Genomic DNA, 23,112 nt, shown 5'->3' with positions numbered 1-23,112 from the left:
CTGCGCGCACAGGGCGGAGTGGCAGTTTTACTCAACAAGGAAGATTGTAAATCTCATGAAAACTTTTTATTTCCAGAACCCAACCTCTAAAACCTTTTTTTATTATTATTATTCTTTAGTAACTGTGTTCAACTCAGCTCTACACACATAACATTGCAACAGAAAAAGATAACAAAGGACATAAAAGTTATATTTATTTATATGTTTTTTACACTCAGGGATGTTCCCATGATTTCTTAAATGGAAAGTTACACGGGTAACCTATTACAATGTCAAAAATTGTGCTTAAAATGGAAAAGTGAAGTTTAAATATGTCTGTAGGTTCTCAGTTATCCAGGTCATAGTAGACTGGACTTCATTAGGTTCATGAAGATATTTCCCCTCTCGTGCACGAGGCTTCTTCAGTTCTGCCCTTTCGATGAGAGGCGAAACATGCTCATAAATCTAAAGAAGTCTTGTTGCCTTCTTTTCAAGCTCTCAATTTTCAATTTAATTTTGTTATATAGTGTCAATTCTCAACAATAATTAACTCAATGTGATTTATATTTATATAAAGACTCAACAGTATTAGTAAGAAAAATCCCAAGAATCACATGACCCCTTATGAGCAAGCACTTGGTGACAGTGGGAAGGAAAAAAAAATCACAATTTTGGTTGGAAGACACCAACCGATGCCATCTACAATCTTGTTGCTATGATAGCAAAGTGCTACAGCCCAGTGTAAGTTGAAAAAATATTTTAACAAACATTTAAGAAAAAGTGTTTAACAAAATTTCGTGGGCTACACACTGAACTTACAGGATAGAAACAAATCAAAATGTGTCAGTCCTTTGCACTAATATCAATCTGATACAAATACCAGCGTTGGTATCGATACTATTAATACTAACTTAGTATAAAAAGAAAGAAAGAAACTATGAATTATAATTTTTTTAAAAATAGCAACTTAAACCTAAGCGACCATCTTCTGAACAGACATAGTCTAAATATATAGGTGTGTTTTTCACACACGCTATCTAGCAAACTGCCACCCTTGAGAACCAGCTGGTGTACGGCTGCGCCATCTACTGGTCAAGAGGAGAAATAAACGTTTTGAGGCACCTGCATCAATCAGTAGTCCTTGAAGAGTCTTGTTTATCTAGGTTACGCGGGTCATTATTTGGAAAAAAAAAAAATACAAGTTCCATTTTTCAGCAAAAAAGGTGAAAAAAAATGGTACAGAAACAAGGAATGATTGGCATGGAGGTTTCACCAATTACAAACCTAGACAATATCAATAGCCCCGCCCAAGCCAGCGAAACGGTCCAATCGCAGCGCCGTGCTTGGCGGGGCTGGGCGGAACGTTTACATCCCTGACAAAAAGGTAACAGGTTGCATTCCCAGCAGCAGCATAATGAACTTATTGCTGTGATAATTTCCGTAGGAGTTAGGTATTTCTGTTCAGGTTTCCGTGTGGGCTTTAATGGATGTCAGTCAATATATCTGAATTATTATCGGCATACAGGAGGCGACAGGATACGAGAGGAGCAGAAGATTAAGTTCAGAAAAAAGAGGTAAGTTCACGCTGGGTTTGGGACTTCTCATAGCCAGACAGCTAAACCAGACAGGCGCCGCTCCTCAGACAGTTACTTTGACGCTTTGTGGGTTTCTGGTGCTGCCAAACGGCACTTATTTTTGATTTATGGCAGTTATCTAATAGTTTATTTGGTAGTGTGTCACTGTGAGCCAGTGTAGCTGAGCAGCTAACGATGGTTCGAGAGAAACAGCGCTACCAGCTAACGTTACTCCAAGATAACTTTTGGATTTGCCCGTTAATGAGGGGAACCAAATGACAAATAAAACAGAATAATACGTCTCTTTAAGACAAATGTAAGAATAGCGAAGGTAGGCTTAATGTCAGAGGTTTAACTTTTAAAACCATTAAGTTGTTTAGAAATGAGCCAGGTGTTTCTGTGTACACCTGTGGGACCAGGCGATCTGTCACTGGAACAACGGTACAGGAGGAAGGTTTTTAGCACATAGCTCAAAGGGATAAATGCAACTGTAGGGAAACCATTAAAGGATTGAACCCGGGTAAACAATGGATAAACATGCATTTAGAGTACACCTGCTTTTGTTCTCTTCACAGCTCATGTGAAACTGATGACACGGGCAAGAAGGAATAGCAGATTATAGTTTTGAGGTGGGGAAAGGCTCATGGATTGGGTCATGAATTTCACTAATTATAGCATTGAGCCTGTAAAGCTTCGGGTACAGTTTCAGAACTCGTAATGTGGTGGGAATGCCTCACATTGGACTAACAGATAAAGACCTGTGCCGTGTTACACGTACAAGCAGCTGATACACTCAAGTGTGCAGATAAAACGCCATAAAGTGAGTCTCCCACACTGACACACTTTCCGCCCCTGTATGTGTAAAGGACAGAGAGACCAGTGTCAGGAATTTGGAAAAAGGAGGGGTGTATTTATGTGCTCCTACTTTTGTGTCATTTTTTGTACATTGTTATGCCAATGAACTCCTTTGGCCTGAGAAGAGGAATAAATGGGTGTTTGTTTGAGGGTGAAAGAGGATGAGGGCTTGGTGTTATGTCAAGAATGTAATGGAGAGGGAGTATACTCTGAGGACTGAGTACCTGACTGTCCTTTAAAAGCAGAAGAGAGAGTACAGCACTTGTATCTCTGTTGCTTACATGATCACATTTGTGATTTGCAGGACAGTCCTGTAAAACTTTATGATTCACTTGGAAGAAAAGGAGGATTAAATGTGTTTTTACAGCATCCATATGCCAGCTTTATAGCATGCTGTAAACTAGCTCTCAAATAGTCCAACTAGCAATGAGTTGATGACAGTTTGAATTGATTTGTTTTGTTTGGGTTTTTTTAAAGGCAAATATTTTCAGATGTGGTGTTTTGATTCTTCCTTGTTTAGTGTCTGGCTGTTTTCCATCGCTTTCAACCTCATTCAGCACACAGACGTTTACATTTTCATTCTTAAGACGTTTATACAATGCTTACCAAATTTATTAGACCCCCGTGCATTGTAGGGTTTATGGCACATCTGCCCTAAATTGACAGTATCGGTAACCAAAATCATTTTTGTTTCTGTTCTTTAAAAGTTCTTTAATCAAAATTCTGTTTTGGAAGCAAAAATCTTAATTATTGCTTTATTTTTTTTATTTTATTTTTATTTTTTACGGAAGTAGTAAAGCGCATTATTATTTTTCTGCTTAAGATGTGTAATTAGAAAAACTTTTTCTGCCAAGTCCAGTTTTGTGGCTTTATGAGGACAGAAGCTCCGCCCACTTGCTCTTCAAACCTTCTGTTTGCTTTTGGTAGCCAATAAAAAGAAAGTTTAAAGGGAGAGCAGCTAAATGAATTGTTTCAGGTGTTTATTAATTGAGGAGTGAAACCAAAGACCAGTATAGGATAAACAAGGTTTGTTTTGAACTGTGACTCATGCAAAGCTGTTCTCGTACGAGAACGAGAGAAGACTGGCTTTACTTAAAAGCATAGCACGTGCTTACGTATTTGTAGTGCTTACGTTTTGACATGAAGGGTTGTTTTTACACCCTAAGGATATGTTTTTGGCACATGTTGCCATCACCCTTGTCTGCCATCTCCAGCTGTGTCATTTTTGGGCCAGTCTAGAGATGATGCTATCACATTAGCCATGTGGATTCTGAGTCAGCAGAGGCATGTGATTTCACACGTTGCCGTTGTTTAATTTTTCTCCTCACCCATTCTGATGTCCTAATTCGTTTTTTTCTTTTCCTTTCCACCTTAGGTCTTAAAATGAAAGCAGCTTCAATTCAATTTACTTTTTGAGAATTGAGTTTGAGGCCGCAGGCTCGTCTGCATAGCTGCAGGGTAGCACGACTCTCATGAAATTACAAAAGCTCCAGATATAGCTGTGCAAGCAAAGCTGGTCTGTTATTAAAGTTGCAATACTCATAGTTAAGATTCTGGATCTCCAGAGTGAACACTGTTTAGTCGCTTATTGGGTAATGGATTGCTTTCTGTATTTAAAAAAATAATAATTTCTGTGTTTTACAGACCTGAAACAATCACCTTAGGTGTGACATGTTAGTTTCACATCACGAGTTTAAGATCAAAGGAGAGCTTGTTTGCCATCCTACTCTCAGTATAGAAAGCATGTTTATTTAGAGTGCTGTGGAGAAAAAAAACTTTGGAGTGAAGCCTAAAAGCAAAATTTAAGTATTGAAAATGACTTCTTTTAATCAGATGGACAGTGTGACAGAAGAGAAAGGGGCAGGAGCAGCAGGGGTAGTTATAGCATTCCAGAATTGCTGCCCTCATTTTCCGCCCCACATCAGCTGGACAATGGGATGAGTTCTCCTTCAACCTCGTCCCGCTGTCGGAGCTGGAAGTGCCTTCCTCCTCTGTGACAAATAAACAGATATTCTCAGACAGACATGTTTCTGCTTTACAGTTTGGTTTCTTTACATCAGTTTGGCTTACTTGTTGCTTTACGGGTCACACCAGTTTAGATGAGTATGTCCCATTAAATCAAAGATTACTAGTTAGTGCACTATCTTGCGTGTCTGTGCTGCAGTCGTCAGTGGACCACACTTTTGGTTGACCTTGGTTTACAAGAGTGGGCTGAAAACTTTATGCTCAGCTTCACAAACTTGTTGTGACACACGGCGCTTCTTCTGTGGTTCCCAAAGGGTGAAAAAAATCGACCAGCTGCACACAGATACCTTCGAAGGTCATTCTCAGTGACGTCACTCCATTCATTGCTGGGCCAGTCATTACCTTCTTATCTTGCTCCGAAACTGTTTCATATATAAAACCCCTTTTCATAGTTACCACTCCTGCTTGTCTCACTTCTATCTCAGAGGAGCTTGGCTGGTTTGTCTTGTCATACAGATTAAAAAGTTAGTATAGAAATTTTTAAAAAGTGTTGCAATAATTTATGGAAGTATGTGTCTGTGGAAATAGTTATCTATTCGATGGCTACTTTTGTAGCCAGTCCTTTGTAAGGACTGGAGGAGAGGGAGGGTTGTTTCGGAGGAACAGCTTGACTTTGGATTTTATCACACTCAGCACTGATAAGAAGAGAAAAGTGGAGTGTTTCTCTCTCTCTTTCTCTCTCACTTCACCCTCCCTCTCTGTTTCCCAGCCCACTTTCTGTCTGTCACCTCCAAAGGCTGCAGACAGGAAATGGAAGGTGCAGAGCGCAGAGGTGGGGGGTAGTTTTGTAATAGTTTGGGAGAGAGTTGAATGAACCATACTATTGTGCTGTCCTGGGGGATGGGGTTTACTGGGTGACCTAAAACAAGTTATTATCAGTAGTGATGAAAAAGGCTGGCAGTGACTAAGCTTAAACAAGTGCAATGAATGGAAACATTATTTTAGAAATCCTCATTTTGTGTATTCAGGAAGTGTAAAAAGTTAGGATTAGGCAGTCAAGAAAAAGATGAATTGAGAAATTTCAGATATAGTTAATGAAAGCAGTAGTGACACTTGACTAGTTGCTGTAGTAGCTGTCTGTGTTCAAGGTGTCAAAGTTCAGTTGAGGGAATTAGATTTGGAAACTTCGAAGAGCTTCAGAAGGCTTAGTTGGTCCTCACAGGGGAAAGTGATATGTGGGTGTGTGCTCTCAGGTTAATGACTAATGGAGCGCACTGAGGTTAAAGTCCACATAAGCAGTAAAGAGCTAGAAAGCGCCTATAAATCTCAGAACACGTATTTTAAAAGGAAGTCTGTGTCTCTTATTTTTTACTTTTCAGAATTACCTGTTAATTAAAGTCTACTGTCTATACATTTGTTTTCACAATTTGAGGAATTTTAAAGCTGACACTAATATTATACTTGACAAACAGCAAATAACTATATGAAGATCTGTTTTTAATAAACAATCAGTCTTGTTATAGAACCATGAGATTTTTTTTTACACTAAAAAATGGCCTTACAGTTTACAGTGAAAAATAATCTCATGTGTGCAGGTCAGGTGGATGAACGATGAGTCACAGTATCTTAATGACATCAAAGACTGCTATTTACTCAAAGTTATTATCAGCTGATGTTTGAGGTGTGGCTCTCACCATATATTTTTCAGTATTACTCATTTTCTATTTGAGGTGTGGAAACACTTGCACACACATACCTCAGCTAAATCTTTCTATTCTGGGAAAAATCTGACACATGCACAAATTCCTCTAAGTTTTTCCCTCCCTGCTTCAATACAGTAATACAGCTGATAGAAGTAACCATCTTATCAGAATAAAAGCTTGATGTGCAACATTGTTATGTAGTCATACTTTGGTAGAGTCACAGAATTTTATCTAGAGGGTGGTTGTAACAAAGCAGGTTGTCCATTATTGGTGGTCCAGAAGTCAATGTCCTCATGGAAAGCAAAGTAGAAGTATCTTTGATCATTTCCCTTTTTTAAAAAAAATCTAAAACATTCATATAAGGTATATATTGTTGTACCTGCACTTTTAAATCATATAGATGAAATATAAAAACATACAAGAGAGAAACTGGCAAAAAAAAAACTGAGCCAAAAAAATCAAATGAAACAAAAGATCTGTGTGTCATGAGGGGGTTTTACCTAAAATGTGATTTGATTGAAGAAAATTTGGTGCAGACATTTAATATTACAGGTAAAACATTAATGGAAATACAGCATATAGAAATCAAAATATCAGAAACAGAGTTTACATGTTGAAAATCATGAACATCTTCATTCATAGCTTTAACTCTCTTAGGTGAGCTTTTTTGCAATGTCTTGAAGTAGTCTTTAAGAATAGTTCTCCAGGCTTCTTAACAGACATTCAAAGCTCTTTTGTTCTTTTCTCTGTTAAGATGATTCCACATTGCTTCAATAATGTTGAGGTCTAGGCTCTGGGAGGTCAATCCATAACCAATAGTGTTCCAATGTGGGGTTTTTTTTCCATCCAGGTATGCTTTTACTACATTGGCAGTGTGTTTCAAGCTGAAAAATAAAGCTGCTGCCAGTCAGAGTAATTCTAGATGGTATTGCATGAAGCCTCATCAGTCTGACGAGGCTTTGGAAAGCAGTAGATGGATCAACTGAAGGGGTCAGATGCATCTTTTATGTTCTGTATCAAGTCTTTGCTGACACATTTCTTCCTTTCTTAAGGACATGAATTTCAGATACTGTTCAGCTGCCCATGATTGTTTTTTGGGGGGTGGCTGCTGCTTGGCAAAAGAAAAGAAAATGTCAAGGACTTGAGTGAAAAAGTAGTTGGTGCTCAAAGACAAAATTTGAAAGACCTTCAGCAAGCCTGGAGCGCTATTGTTCAAGGCCATGTTAAGAAAACACAAGAATGTCTGGCTCACTGGAAGAAAAATATAAAGAAATGAGGGCGCGCTTAATACTTGGCACAGTACTGTTAGTCTCAAGCCAGAATTTTTTTTTTTTTTAAATTACAAAAATATATCTAACTTCTTCTTATTCTACTATTGCCAGTATGACCACACCATCTTCAGGTCAGACGACCCCGGTGGACTATGGTGTCCAGATCCGCTTCATCAATGACTATCAGAATGGTGGAGGGCAGCCTGCACCCCAGCCCAAGACCAAGACTCAGACCACATCTAAATATGGTGTAGCAGTCAGAGTGCAGGGAATTGCTGGCCAACCATATGTGGTTCTGAAGGATGGACAAAAAGGAGATTCGTATGGGGTTCAGCTCAAGACCGAGTACTCCTCTGGCTATAATAGCCTTCCTCGGAACAGAGGGAAGGCAGAGCCAGGAACAGAGGGAGGTTACATAGGAGGAGGAGAGCAGGGAGGGCTACTACGCCGGGCTCAGTCTCATGGGTCGCTTCTCGACAGGGATGGAGGGCCGAGTAACGAGGAGTATCAGTTATCTAGACCACCAGGAGATGGAAAGTCTGGTAGTTATGGGAATCTGGATGGAGGAATTGGAGTAAGGGGAGATAGAGAGCAGGGGTGGCATGTCAGTGATAGAGAGAGGGGCACTGAAAGAAATATCTGGCACGGTTCTTATCAGGCAGGGCTTAACAGGTCACTGGGGTCAGTGAGGGACAGTCCCGAGCCCCCTCCTCAGCCAAACGAGCTACACTCTAACAAGAGACAGACGTCTGTCAACAAGCTAATAAACAGGTTTGATAGTGCTAATGCTGGAGGCCAGCAGAGAGGACTGCCCCCTGCCCAGCAACGTCCAGGAGCTACATCTCCTCTCACCACCGCCAATCCCTACACCTCACCCCCATCGCCAACTCACAGCAGCTTGAGGCGCAGCCAGGGCAATGTCACCAAAATTCCTGGACAGCCAGCGAATCAGTGGGCCTCACTGGAGCCACAACGACCAAATCTGACTGAGGCACAAGTAAGAATTGGTTTTATTTGTGGTTGCACAATAAAGTAGATTTTCAGTGAGCTTTGACCACCGTAAACCGTGCACTATTGCAAGAGTAGTTTTCTGATCTATATCTTAAGGTGACCCCTGACCTTTTGCTGGACCAGGGTCAGAGTGCAGAGCTGAGCAGTGAGGAGGAGCAGGCCATGAAGACCATATACAACATCCTGAGACAAGGGTACGTGCTTTCATGTTATTAGCTCTGCTCGCATTCAGCTAATTAAATAAAATGGTAGAAAAGCAAATAGTTACGTGTTTGTAAATTCGTCATTTGACCAGTTTCTCATTTTCACAGGAGTAGTGAAACCGATGTCATCGTGAGGCACAAAGTAAAGCTCATCTTCCAGAACATTCAGCACCTTAAGGTTTGCTTGTTTTGAAAGTGTCAAATTCTATAAGTTTTTCTTTTGCTGTCCACTGAAGAGACCGTTTTCATCTATGTCCACTATGTTGACAGCCCAAACAAAGCATGAGGGAGGAGTGGATGAGTGAGAAAAGAAAGCTTGAGGAAAAGGTGGTTGCACTACAAACTGCACTGCTGGAAGAAAGGAAGGTAAGTGGAGCATAGAAAAAGAAGTAAGACAGAGATATTGATATCTATACTTTCGTGTCTTTCTTGTAGTTTGTATTTTGTCCTATTTACTGTTTTTTGGTGTCACTGTGCTCCTCTTTGCTCTCTTTTTGGTCCCCTCACCCTCCAATCGGTCGAGTTTTCTTTGTGTTAAAAGGGAGTTCTTTCTCCCAAACGTTGCTACGTGCTTTATCATCTGATTGTTGGGGTGGTCCCAACGATCCTTTGCAGTTCAATATAAATACCTTGAGCTGACTGTTTCAGTAAACTGGCACTGAGTAAGTAAATTTACACTAAACTAAAACTTCAGCAGTGTTAAAGTGACACATTATGATAATAATAATGAGTAGGACAAATTGAGCCATAATGTGAACTTTGAACCATATCTGTAGTCACATTATCTTCAGTTTCAGTGGAAACTGTGCACTAGATTTTAAGACGGTTCCTGTAGTTTCGGTGTCTTGTGGGACCTGACTAGTTTTTCTCAAATCAGCCTCAAGAAGGTGTTAACATTCAGAGTACCCTACCAGAGTAACTCGTTTCTGATTACACGGATCACATCTAGTGCTTCACATAAACACTCAAGCCACTCTTCTTGGAATGAGAGCAGCTACTCCACCAACCAAATCGACTCAGAAACTGTCCTCTGAGTTTTTGTGCCTTTTTAACAAATCTTACCAGGAGGACTGGGGGGTTCCTTAGCTTGGAGTGTGCTTCAGATTAATCCTCAGATTAATCCCTTAAGCTCTCTGGTCGGGTCAGCAGCACGCGCACACACACACACACACACACACACACACACACACACACACTAATCTAAATAATTACCCATTATATGTTGTCTTAAGGAAGCTGGGCAGGTCTTAATCTCTAATAGCTCTTTATAACTTAAATCTCTTACACATATTGATTGGTGCACAAATGCAACCCTGCTTCAACATTTCCTAAAAGCCCATTGTTTATGCCAGCAGAGCAGACGGTGTTATGTTTCACTGCCCTCATTTATTCATCATGTCTGTCTGTGTGTAGGCCTCTGTTAGCAATTCTGATCCTGCTCTGAAAGCAGAGCTGGAGAGTTGTCTGGATGAAAATCTGCAACTCCAGGAGATGCTGGACCGGAAGAAAAATGAATTAAACGAAACACAATCGGAGTAAGACCATAATGGCATGCACACACGCAAACACATTTACAAGGGAAAGCAGCAAAGGGCATGGTACTGCTACATGCTAGACAGTTGGATGACACAAGCAGCTACTGTAGCTTATTCACAAAACAAATGTGCCGGTTATATTCAAAGAATCCCTCACAGGCGTGTTTTTATTCTCATTTCCTTGAAGGCTGACTCATTTGCGTATGGATCGAGAAAACGCTGAGAAGCGGGTCAGAGATATGGAGGACCAGATGGCTGAGTTTCAAGATGAGCTGAGAAGAGAGAGCAGCAACAAGACGGTATCTCAGACATTTGGCCTCTCACACACACACACACAAACACTGATGCACCGGGATCGTTTATCTCACCCCACTTTTTAAATAAACTGCTGTGTAGCTTCTATTTTTTACACTCGTTTGAAAAATCCTTTACTCTGAAACAGGAAGTTGATGTTCATTTAAGACATTTTTATGAGCGAGTGGTCAGAGTTATCAGGTTAATGCTGTATTTCCCTTGCATGTGCAGGATCTGGTTTCTTGTCAGGCGCAGCTGATGGAAGTTTTGCAACTAAAAAAGAAGCTGGACGAGACACTGCGACAGAGAGAGAGGGAGCTTACAGCTTTGAAGGGCGCTCTGAAGGAAGAGGTGGCATCACATGACAAAGAAATTGAGGCGCTGCGAGAGCAGTACAGTGCGGATATGGACAAGCTCCGTAGCAGCATGGAGCAGGTGTCTCAGGTGTGCACTCACAGTAGCAAACTGAGCATCACTTACAGTTGGCATGTAGAAAGATGGATAAATACTTTATTGATCCAGGAAATTCTATTCTGTCATCATTATCCTGCCACGCTAATGCAGCGGGATAAAGAATAAAAGTTATGTAGGTACAAAACATTTTATATGTACAGCCATGTTAAAAATAAAGAAGAAAAATAAGTTAAAAAACTGAAATTGGTCAAACAGCCTGTAATTCTTAAGAAACAGCAGCAAGGAGGTTGTCTCATTCTTTCAGCTGCTTGGTTTAGGGGTCACCACATTAGATCATCTGCCTCCTTTTCTATCACACCAACCTTCCGCGTCTCCTCCTTCACTACATCCACGAACCTTTTCTGTGGTCTTCTCCTTCCTCCTCCTGCCTGGTAGCTCCATCTTCAGCATCCTTTGTACCACTATATTCCTCCTCTGCACATATGCAAACCATCTCAGCGTAGCCTCTCTTTGTCTGCTTGACCCGAGCGCTTCCATTAATGTACTCGTTTCTAATTTTGTCCATTCTGGTCACTCCTAATGAAAATCTCAATGTCAGTGCCATCGTCTCCAAACCATACATTAAAACAGATCTCACTATCTTGTAACCTTTTCCTTTCACTCTTACTGCTATCCGCTCCACCTTTCCAGCACTCTTTTTCCTCTCTTGTGCACTGTCTGCTGCTTTGACCCCAGGTATTTAAACTCGTCTGCCTTCACTATATTTACTCCTCGCATATTCGCTGTTATACCTGCCTCTTTCTCATTCACACACATGTACTTTGTCTTGATTCCGCGAGCCTTCATTCCTCTTCTCTCCAGAGCATACCTCCACCTGCTCGCTACTCTTACTACAGATCAGTGTCGACTGCAAACATCACAGTCCACAGTGATTTCTGGCTGACCTCATCTGTTAACCTGTCCACATCGCAAACAAGAATGGGCTCAATGCTGATCCCTGATGTAAACCCATCTGTCACTCCAGCCGTTCACCACTGTCTCGCTGTCCTCATACATGTCCTGCACAAGCCTCACATGCTTCTCTGCTACTCCTGACTCTTTGCTACTATCATATGCTCGCTCTCGATCCATAAGACACAGCTCCTTCTGACCTTCTCTATACTTCTTCACCAACACTTTGAAAGCAAACATCACATCTGTAGAGCTCTTTCTCAGTATGAAGCCATACTGCTGCTTCTTTATATTTCTAAAACAAGTTGAAGGATTTTAATACTGAAAATGGTTCATACAACAGAAAATGATTTAATTTCGATAGCCTTTCCAAGGACTGAGATGAAAGCTTTTCTGTGTGTTTGTGAAAGTGCAGCATTTGTTGAGTTTTACTTGAATATTTGAAAGGAAAAGCCATTCAAATGCAAAAAGAGTGATTTAACACACACTACGAAAGAGAAATGACACAACAGGTGATCAGTTTTTCTGTCTCCTACTTAAGTCTCATGCAGGGATTGAAGCAGAGCGCCTGCGTGTAAATGCGTCAGTTCGCTCCCTGCAGCAGCAGCTGGAGGACTGTCGAGATGAGAGCAGCCACTGGATGGAGCAGTTTCATTCGACCAGAGACGAACTTCGAACAACTAAACAAGAGTGAGTCTTAATACATTCTGATGTAACAGTCGTATCATTCGCAGTGTTTAGTCATCATTGCTGACCTGACTTTGACATTTCCAGTGTTCACGTGGACATGGATTTTTGTCATCATCTTGTCATGTTTTCCTTTGCACTCTCTTTACTAATGTGTTTCCATTCTTTCTCTCTCATTCTACCTGGTAAATGTTTCTCACCCTCTCTGTCAGAGAGACACCCAGCCACCCTGAAACACAGTGAGAGTCGCAAACTAAACAGTGTTTGTTTAGCTTTACTGAGCTGTAGATGTGCTGAACTGTGCTAACAACTGTCTATAGTGTCAAGGCCATTCGCTCTCAATAAACGTATTTCATGATTTTATTTTTAGCCAAATCAAAGTGTTTGTGTCTAAAACCAACAATCAAATATGGATCATATTTGTTCTAGTTCTACTTTTAATGTGTCTAGTTGTCTAGTCACAATTTGAACCTTAAAAAATTCTATTTTCCTGTTCTTCGTTGTGTTGATATAGTGGGCTGAGTTACTGTAAAACAGTGTCTAAGCATAAAGCTTTAAACGGACAGTTAACTCCAAAATCAAATTTACATCTTTTGTCCATGTCCATTAGATACACCTTGCTAATAACAAATTAGCACTTTTGAATCCTTTGTAGCACAGATTGATCAAAGCGCTGAAACATTCCTCAGACATTTTGGTCCATGTCGACATGATAGCATCGCACAGTTGCTGCAGATTTGTCAGCTGTCCATCCGTGATGTGAATCTCCTGTTCTCCACATTCCAAAGGTGCTCTGTTGAATTGAGTTCTTGTAGCAGTGGAGGCCACACTATTACACCAGCAACCTAAGCCTTTGATACAAGGCAAGCTGGATCCATGCTTTTCGTGTTGGACCCCAACATTTGAATGTCACAGCAGAAATCGACACTTCTCAGACCAGGCATCCTCTTCTGTTGTCCATTTTTAGTGAGCCAGTGTGAATTTTAGCTTCAGTTTTCTGTTCTTCGCTGGCAGCAGAGGCGCCAGGTGTGGTCTTCTTTATACAATAGCCCGTCTACTTTAAGGATCAATATTTTGTGTGTTAGAGGCTCATCTCAGTTGTAATACGAGATTATCTGAGTTACTGCCCCCTTCCCACCAACCTAAGGAATTCTGGCTATTCTCCTCTAACCGCTGGCATCAGCAGGGCATTTTCCCCAGAGAACAGCCGCTCACTGGATATTTTGTCTTTTTTAGACCATTCTCTGTAAACCATAGAGACACAGAGTACGGAAAATCCTAATAGATCAGCAGTTTGTGAAATACTCAGACCAGTCCATTAGGCACGAATAACCATGCTACATTCAAAGTAACTTAAATCATCTTTCTTCCCCATTCTGATGCTGTTTCACCTTCAGTTTTGACCATGTCTAAAGCTGTGAGCCTAAATGCATTGAGTTGCAGCCATGTGACTGGATATTTGTGTTAATGAGTAGTTAAACGGGTGTACCTAGTAAAATAGAGTATATATCCATCTATTTTATTTGCTAATGTCTATGGAGAAATCATAACCATAAAACTTTTTTTAAACTCAGTCAGCAGTTTAATCTAAGAACTGGGGCGATCGTGGCTCAAGAGTTGGCAGTTCGTCTTGTAATCGGAAGGCTGCCAGTTCGAGCCCCGGCTCGGACAGTCTCGGTCGTTGTGTCCTTGGGCAAGACACTTCACCTACCGCCTACTGGTGTTGGCCAGAGGGGCCGATGGCGCGATATGGCAGCCTCGCTTCTGTCAGTCTGCCCCAGGGCAGCTGTGGCTACAACTGTAGCTGCCTCCACCAGTGTGTGAATGTGAAAGTGAATGAATAGTGGAATTGTAAAGCGCTTGAGGGTCTCGAAAAGCACTATATAAATGCAATCCATAATAAATATTTTCACTTTTCACGTGCACAATCTTTATTTATTAAAAAAAAAAAGCACTACAGAGGAAAAATGTGTAAATTAGATTTTGGCATAAACTGTCCATTTTAAGATGCTGAAGTGTGGTGTGGATGGCCTTATTTGTGTGTGTTTAGCAAAAACTATAATATAGACTTTTTTTTTCTTGTGAATTTATTTGACTGCTATGTGGTAGCTGGAAATCAATTTATTGTGTCACTTAAAAATAATCTTTTACCTCCATGAAAACACCAAAGCAAATTCTGATACATCAGAATGATTAACGAATACAATCAAACTGCTCTTGATCAGATAATAAAACATTATTTAAAACAATTATATGTGGATTGATTGGTTAAGATCAGATGCACGTGCACATTTCTTAGACTCCTGCAAACCCGTCTGGAGAAGGAGGAATTTGAGGAAGAATTAAAGGAACTCCAAGACAAAATGACTTCCATGAAACAACAGACACCAGACCCCAGCCACACACAGACTCTCAGCCAGGTGCAGTAGACAAACGCTATACTTCATCTGATCACGGAGGCTTTGCTGAATGATCTGTTTAACAAGATGTTACATTTTTGTTTAGGAGCTCCAGCAGTGCAAAGCTGATTTGCAGAAGGGCAAGTCTGAGGTAGAGAAAATGAGGGTGGAGTTTGACAAGAAGGTCATGGAGGTCATCTCTTTGAAAAAATCTCACCAGAACCAAGAGGCTGAACTGAAGTATGAGATTGACAGGTTGAAGGGCCAGTTACAGAAGGCCAAGGAGGACTTTGCTAAAGCACAAGAGAAAAATAAACGGGTAGGTTTAATCTCCCAGCAAAAATAATAATAATTTAAACTCCTGTTTTAATCATAAAAACTAGCCAGTTTGGTCGACACATTTCTCTGAATGTGGTAGTTTTGGTATTAAAAGCATCTGTTTAAATGACTGTGGTTTATCCTCTGGTTTATCTTTTGTCTTCCTGCCTGTAGCTGCCAGACCCAGCAACCATCTCAGAGCTAGAGCAGAAGCTTAATGAGGCCCAAGGTGAAGTTGCCCAGCTCAAAAAGAAGCTCTCATTGACTGAAGAGGAACTAGACACCAGTAAGGCACAGCTAAGCAGAGCTCACCTGGACATTAACTCGCTCCATGATGCCCAGCAGGAGCAGGAGGAGGCGACTGCTCGTCTAAAAGAGAAAATCTCAAGATTAGAGGTAAGGTTGCATCCCTTACAGCACCACCCAGCTTAGTGATGCCTGGGAAACTGTTCACATTAAGGCTTATTTGGATGTCCTCTGTGGTTTCCTCAGGCTCAGCTGCAAAGCAATGCTACAGAGAGCTCAGAGGCAGAGCTCGCACTCCACACTGAGGTTAGAGGCCTGAGATCTGAGCTCGATGAGGCTAAGAGGAAAGCCTCCAGGCTGAGCCAGGAGCACCGTGAACTCAGCCAGCGTTTGGAGGATACAGAAAAGGACAAGGAGGCCCTCAAACAGACCATCAGCCAGCTCGAGGACACTAAACAACAGCAGGAGAGAGCTCTAGAGAAACTCAACAAAGACGTAAGAAGGATGGATCATTTTTATACCTGTGCAAATGAAAAAAAGTCTATATCTTGTCCTCTCTGCTCACTGGAGGATACACAGCACAATTCATTCTGTTTTTGTTTTGTCCTGCCTGCCTCCGTCCTTCTGTCAGTATGACTCTCTAAACGTATCCTTAAGAGAAGAAACGCAGGCTCTCAGGGTTCAACTGGAAGAACAGAAAGAGCGAGCACGCAAGGAAGTGCAGGAGGTGCAGCGCCACGAAAACGATGCTCACTCTGAGCTGGAAAAAAGCCAGATGAATAAACGGAAACTGGAGGAAGAGGTGTGTGCCTGTGGTTTAAGGACTTGTGTTTTTAACCTTTTGACTGAGTTTCTTTTTTTTTTTTTCATTGTATTCATGTATAGACAGGTAACGAGGAAAAAAAACTGTCTGATTAAGGCCCTGCATGGTGTAAAATGATCCTTCATTTCAAAGGGAATCAACCCAAACTGTTATGGCACTATATCCTGTCTGAATAATAATCAAGGGTTTAATTCTACTTCCTCTAGCACATGCATGACATTTCTAAAAAAAATCTGATCGCTCTAACTAGATATCACGGCAGAAGAAGGAGCTGCTTCTTGCATGTGAGGAGAGAGACAACCACCAGCTGGATAAAGAGCTGCTCGCCAACAGGCTGCGCCACCTGGAGGGAGAGCTGGAGGCCAGCAAAAACAGCCACAATGAGAAAACCCGAGAGATTCGCATCCTGGAGGTAAGCGGCTCATCTGCTCCTCTCCTGGTTTGGGAGAATGAGTCATTTGGGAGTGTAACCCATGGATACTGTGCTCACAGCTTTTAATACTTGTGCTCTGCATGCACTGACTCTGTGACAGTCTGCACATCTATTACATTTATAAATCAAGGGTAGCATAGCTATCAAAATATGATAAATGCTGATTATTTTAATAAACACAAGTAGTGTGATTTATTTATTAGTGTGGTTTTTCCAGCGGTGTCTCCTCTGAGCAGCTTATTAAACTGATCTCTTCTTGTTTCTATCAGGACAAACTAAAGCGTTTGGAGGTGGAGGTGGAGGAGGAGAGAAGCAGTGTGGATATGCTGACTGATCGTGTGGCTCGCAGCAGAGACCAGATCGATCAGCTCCGCTCTGAGCTCATGCAGGAGAGATCCTCGAAGCAGGACCTGGAGCTGGACAAGAATGCAATGGAGAGACATGTATGTGCACATGCACCAAATTTGTGTTTGCTAAGTTAACCAAAGTATTGTTTAACTCTCATGTATTATCGATTTAATTACAAATAAAGCCTTTGGGTTTGCATCCAACATGTCTATACTTTTTAACGTCATATTTGCTCATGTCTGTCTTTGCAGCTGAAGGAGCTGAGGAGTCGTGTGGTTGACATGGAGGGTCAGTCGCGTACCTCTGTAGGAGTCTCCCAGCTGGAAAGCAAAATCCAGGAGCTGGAAGACCGTCTGCGGAGCGAAGAGAGGTGCAGTGAAAACAGCAACTACTGCACTCATGTTGATCTATATAGTGAAACTATTTATTTATTGCTGTGTTTGAGAATGTTTTTGTAGATTTTTGTATAGAAATGTAAAGAATGAGTCTGACATTCCTCTTACTCACAAAAGTGATTATTATGCATTGTTATTAGTGAGCCACCAGAGCACTGACGTTTATGCTTAATGTGCTTCAGCATTCAGCGACCCTGCTCTATAATTTTATGTAGTCTGCCACTTCATTCCTGTGGTTCCTAGATGCTTCCACTTTGCAGAAATGATGAAATGTCACAGACCATTACAGTACCACACTCAGTTTCAGTGAGCTCATTTGAACAACTCATTTGTTCACAAATGTTTGTAAAGGCAGACTGTATGGTTAGGTGCTTGAAATTACACCTGTGACCGAGAACATCTGATTTAAACGATTAGGACATGTGGCTTTTGTCCAAATAGAGTATGCTACTGTTTTGTTCCAGATGGCATCACAGGTATTAATTGATGACGATCATGAGTTGTTGTTCAGGACAATCCTAAAATCTAGTAAATTAAACGTTTCATTAAATTGGTTTTGTAGGTTTTCTAGGTCGTGCTCGTTTTTCTGTCAAGTGATTGAGTCACTGTTTCTAGTTGTAACATGTAACAGCAGTGAGTTGGTAAGCGGTTTTGCTCAGTAGCTGAGAAGTCTTGCTTTCTTTTTCTGACTTCAAGAGAGAAGAACACTGTGTTGGCAACACAACGTCGTTTGGAGAGGAAGCTAAAAGACCTCAATATGACACTGGATGAGGAAAGACAAACACACACTGAACAGAGAGACCAGGTATAAATATTTACCATGTGCTGAATGTAAATACAGAAATCCACTCACAGAAAGTGGAAAAGTTGAAACACATACTGGCAAACCATGCTTAAATGTCAACTGGTTTTGCAGCTTGCTCTGAGAGTGAAGGCTCTGAAGAGGCAGGTGGATGAAGGAGAGACAGAGCTGGAAAGGTTAGACGGAATGAGAAGAAAAGCTCAGAGAGACCTGGAGGAACAAATGGAGCTGAAAGAGGCTCTGCAGACCAGAGTCACAGCACTGGAGACTGAGCTTAAGTAAGCGCTTCCTTTTCCTGTCCCATTCCTCTTTTCTCTTCCAATTTGTTACTCAATGTGAGCTTCTGGTAACGATTATGCAAGGCTCTTCTTGGCAGCCAGATTATCACAGCCGTGTGTGTGTGTGTGTGTGTGTGTGTGTGTGTGTGTGTGTGTTTAATTGAGAGAGACACCATCTCCTCCTACTTGCGTCACAGAATGAAAAAAAACTGCATTCACATGATGTAATGATAAGTGAACTCACATTGTTTAGCTGTGACACATTGATACAGACACATGGTAAAGATTCACACAGCCTCCCTGAGGTGCAGCATTACACAGTCTGATGTGTGTAAAACATTCCAGCAATCAGCCACATGTGGATCGGCGATTTCATTAAACTAAAACGGTACATTACTCATATACCACAGGGGAAATTAAATTACAAACATCCTCTAACGAGTTCCAATGAATTGCATGTAGTTCTTTGGTTTTACCAGCAGAGGGCGGGGTATCCAACCACTTTAAGGATGATCAGACTCGTGCTCAGATGTTGATGTACACTCATCATGGACATGGACATTTTGGGCTTTTAAAGATTTCTTTGAATTGTTCTGTCTTCAATGGTGGATTGATTGTACAGCAAGCTCAATGACTAATAAAAAACAAGAATTAGGTTTAAATTGACTTTGGTATTTGGTAAGGCCAAGGCCTATTAACACTCATTAGTGATCGTGGTTAACTACAGTTGATAGTTTCTCTTTGCTGGCATAAAAATAATTTTTTGACAGATCTCAGTGAAAATCTAAGAATGAGAATTATGGATTTAGGTCTCTTGGAGCCATTTCTAAACAATTGCAGATTCCAAGGTCATGATTTCAACCAATCATAATGTAAGCACAAGTTATTCAGCTCTGTCACCAGTTTTCCAAGAAGACCCAAACGGTTTACCTCAGATGACACAAAGATTTTGTTATTTAACCACAATGACATGAGGTATGTTTGGATGATTAAAGGTGAAGCTTTCCAACGTAAAAACACTGTACAAGCTGTCAAGCATGTAAACACCTAGATGGTTTAAACTTGGACACAGTTGTTTGTTTTAACAGGACAATGATCCCAAACATAAATCAAAATAGTTTTTTGAAATGGATAAAAAAGACAAACATTAAGCTTCTGGAATGGCATTCCCAAAACCCTGACCTGAACCGTATTGAAAGATTTTTACACTATGCCTAAAGGCTGTGTGGATTCCTGATGAGTGTATGTAAACTTCCTGCCATGACTGTAGCTGTGTAGACAGTCTTTTTTCCCTTATCAAACCTGACGGCAGCTGATTTTGTGAATGTGGTTACTGATAGTGATTATTATGTCTCACAGGAGGAAAACTCAGGCAGCAATACGCCCAGCTTTGGATTCATCAGCTCTCAGCTCAGACGATGACGACAGTCTTTACGATTCGTCCACCATCACCTCCATCCTCACAGAGAGCAACCTTCAGACCAGCTCCTGTTAAAGCAACGCTCTGAGAGCAGGTCGAAGGTGGGAAAATAAAACTCTGCCAAGACTATGGAGGAGAGTGTGCAGTTTATAGGCTTGGAGTAAGGCCAAAAGGCACTACAGACAATGAGGCAGGGGAACCTGGGGAGGTAATGACATTTTTTTTTTTTTTTTTTTTTTTTTTTTTTTGCATACCAGTATGAATTGAAGGAAACAAAACATCCTCAACATTTGAGGGAATTTCCTTCAGCATTCAATATATGCAGGTGTCCTCCAGGGTACAGTTGAAATCCCTCCATTTGATGCACATTGTACACCAGCAGACACTGGGGACTAGTCAAAAGCCTCCAGCATACAAAAACGTATCACTAACCAAGTCTGTATGTTAACTGCATGAGAAGAAATACAATCTGAAACAAAACAAAAAACAAGCAGGTTATGATTTTCTTTTTTTTTGTTTGTTTTTGGTACAAGTTCATCATGTCTTTTTCAGGGATGAAGCCTCTGGTCAAGCACTTAAAGCTGATCGTCTTGCCTTGAGCGAAATCCTCATCATTTCCTTATTTACATGTTGGACTTTTTTCCTCTGCTGTTGTTCTACACAATGCAAAGAAATGACGTAGATTTTCTAACAAACGTGGACCAAATGTTGACACTGCGAGCATTAATTGTAGATACAAACAACCTCACATAAAAAAATCTTACATTTTCTGAAAGTTAAATTACTAACACAACCTTATGTGGATTGCATTTTGTTGTTTCTGAATAAAAAGTGATTTTTTTTCACTGAAAACAAAAATATTTAGTTTTTGTTTAAATTTTTAGCTATGGAATATGTCCGATACATTTGAGACATTCAATGACAGAATTCAATGTCAAATAATACACAGGGAAGCTGAATTGTACAATTATAACAAAATTGCCATCTTATATTTATTGTTTTGGGGAGAGACATAAATTCTGTTTGTGGTGTGATGGGAGAAATGGGAAGAATGTGTGAAAGTTCAGGTTAGACTTACCTGGTGAGTCTTTTCTGCATCTGAACAGGATTCCTGGTTTTCCAGGATTTCCAGTGTTTTGGTTTTGTGGTCCATCCTGACAGGAAACAGTCTTTTCACTTAACAACTGTTCTGAATATGAAATGAAAAAGCCTTTTCACTTTTAGAGCAAAAGTAGTGGCCAAAATTTTCAATTAGTCAGAAGATTAAAGCTGCGCAGCTCCTGTGCATTCCCTTATATCAAACCAGTTAAACTTATGCTGTATCTACTTTGTATGTAATTATAATGCCTTGAAGTTGTTAAAGAATCATCTGTAATTCACTTGACAATGAGTTTTGTAAATGTTTTTTTTTTTTAATTTTGTAAACATTTTTGAAAAATCAGTTGAAGTTAAAATCACTTTTTTCCGTAGTGTAAAACTGTTTTCAGAGAAACTGGAAAATAGTAATGAATATGATTTATTAAATGCAGATAAACATGTTGAATCAAAAGATGCTGGTACGCTGTCATTGTTGGCTGGAAACATTTAAAGCTGTCTGTAATTAAGTTTGTTTGTTTTTTTGTATTGCAATAATTAAGCCACATTAAATCTATTAATTTAAAGAGGACAACAGCCCTACTTCACAGTGAAAGTTTTTACTTGATAGGATTTTGTACCCTAGCCTGCCTCTCTTTCTGTGTATCTCTCATTGACTGAGACAGCAGGGTCCATATTGTCATGATGGCATCATAGTGTTGCTGCACAGCCATGAAGAGATTCTCCCGTTCCACCACATCCCAAAGGCGCTCTGTTGGTTTGGATTGAGATCTGGTGACAGTGGATGCTATTTGAATACAGTGAACTCATGTTCAAGAAAACAGTTTGAAATGATTTGAGTTTTGTGACATGATACGTTATCCTGCTGGAAGCAGCCATCAGAAGAGCACAGTGTGGTCATAAAAGTACGTACGAGCCCCCGGCCTCTCGGCCTTGTATTCTGGGGGCCTCACTGCAACTCCCCCTGGCTTCTGCTCCGCGGCTGCTGAGTGAGCCCTCATCTGGGACTCTCCTCAGCTCTTTCTGGGACAGTGGCGCGGCTGCCCCTCTGTTGGTCTTCCTTGGTCTCTTGTATTCTGGGGGCCTCTGGATGTCTGGAGTTTTGATCTCCTCCATACCTGCTTCATGCCCTGGAAGACAGGGCTGTGGCCCCCCCACACCCTCTAGCAGATCATTACATGAAGGAACCTTTTAAAAAACAAAAAACAAGCGCGTCCATGCTCACAGGTGTACACACGGGTGATCACACCCACAAACTACACCCTTTTTGGCTCCTACCTCAAAGCACACTGTGTTCTGTTGATCTTATGTGCTGCACAATAATGTTTAACATTTAGTATTTACTGTCATATTCCCATATATCATTGTGATGTTGTTTATTCTATTACTCTTGTTCTCTTCTGCTTGTTTTCTTTTTTCTTTCTCAGCAGGTGATCCAGGTGATTGATATATGCATTTTTTTTTCTTTTTTTCTTCTTTTTTTTCTTTTTCTGCTCATTCTGTTGGTTTTTGGTTTTTGCCCTTCTCCCCCGTCCCTCTTCTCAGCTGTTTCTCTTTCCCTCTTTCTTTCTCCCCTTCTTTCCCCCAGTCAAGTCTGTCCCATATTCAGTAAGTGAAAATAAAATAAAATTAAAAAAAAATAAAAATAAAAAATAAAAGTACGTACATGATGAAGAACAATATTCAGATACGCTCTAAATGATGCTCAGTTGGTACCAAGCGCTCAAAGTGTTCCAAAAAATATCCCCCACACCATTACACCAGCAGCAGCCTAAACTGTTGATACAAGGAAGGAATTTGTAACCGCAGACATTAGCCTAAGGAGCTTGGAAAGAAAAGCAACTGGACGAATTTTTACGTTTCTTGAAAATAACTTAAAGACGTCGAGTCGCTTGTCTTTCCAAGCTCCTTACATTACCATGACCTGGATGACAGAGCCTTCACAGACACCTAGACATTAACCCTCAGCTGCCACATATAACACAGAAATCTACAAACTAACATTTGTCACTTCTAATCTAAACCTGCAGTTGATAAATGCTGTCTGTATAGTATCACTTCCAAAGATACAATATCACAAAGATTGCTCATGTTTGTTTTGGCAGCAGCACCA

At 40.7% G+C, this 23,112-nt stretch overlaps 1 protein-coding gene across 2 annotated transcripts; it reads left to right on the top strand.

Moving 5' to 3' along the window:
• Nucleotides 1-1,344: 1,344 nt before the first annotated feature.
• On the top strand, nt 1,345-21,806 carry cgna (cingulin a). 2 transcript variants are annotated; one of them, XM_085473872.1, is made up of 21 exons: nt 1,345-1,363; nt 1,505-1,553; nt 7,459-8,344; nt 8,455-8,552; nt 8,670-8,739; nt 8,832-8,927; nt 9,975-10,096; nt 10,284-10,395; nt 10,622-10,834; nt 12,297-12,445; nt 14,742-14,862; nt 14,948-15,160; nt 15,334-15,555; nt 15,652-15,900; nt 16,037-16,207; nt 16,479-16,640; nt 16,931-17,104; nt 17,261-17,379; nt 18,101-18,209; nt 18,321-18,484; nt 19,844-21,806. In XM_085473872.1, the coding sequence occupies exons 3-21, from the start codon at nt 7,460-7,462 to the stop codon at nt 19,977-19,979; spliced, it is 3,585 nt and encodes a 1,194-aa protein (XP_085329998.1). In that variant the 5' UTR covers nt 1,345-1,363; nt 1,505-1,553; nt 7,459; the 3' UTR covers nt 19,980-21,806. The 2 variants fall into 2 exon arrangements, with proteins under 2 accessions (XP_085329998.1, XP_085329999.1); XM_085473873.1 differs by having other exon boundaries at nt 1,349-1,553; nt 8,482-8,552.
• Nucleotides 21,807-23,112: the final 1,306 nt, after the last annotated feature.

Source organism: Copadichromis virginalis, linkage group LG11 (assembly GCF_057382275.1).
Source record: "Copadichromis virginalis isolate Kocher_CV1m ecotype Utaka linkage group LG11, C_Virginalis_male_GT1.1, whole genome shotgun sequence".
Classification (NCBI taxonomy): Eukaryota; Metazoa; Chordata; class Actinopteri; order Cichliformes; family Cichlidae; genus Copadichromis; species Copadichromis virginalis.
The sequence above is the reverse complement of the archived record's forward strand: the minus strand, read 5'-3'. Positions and strand labels throughout refer to the sequence as shown.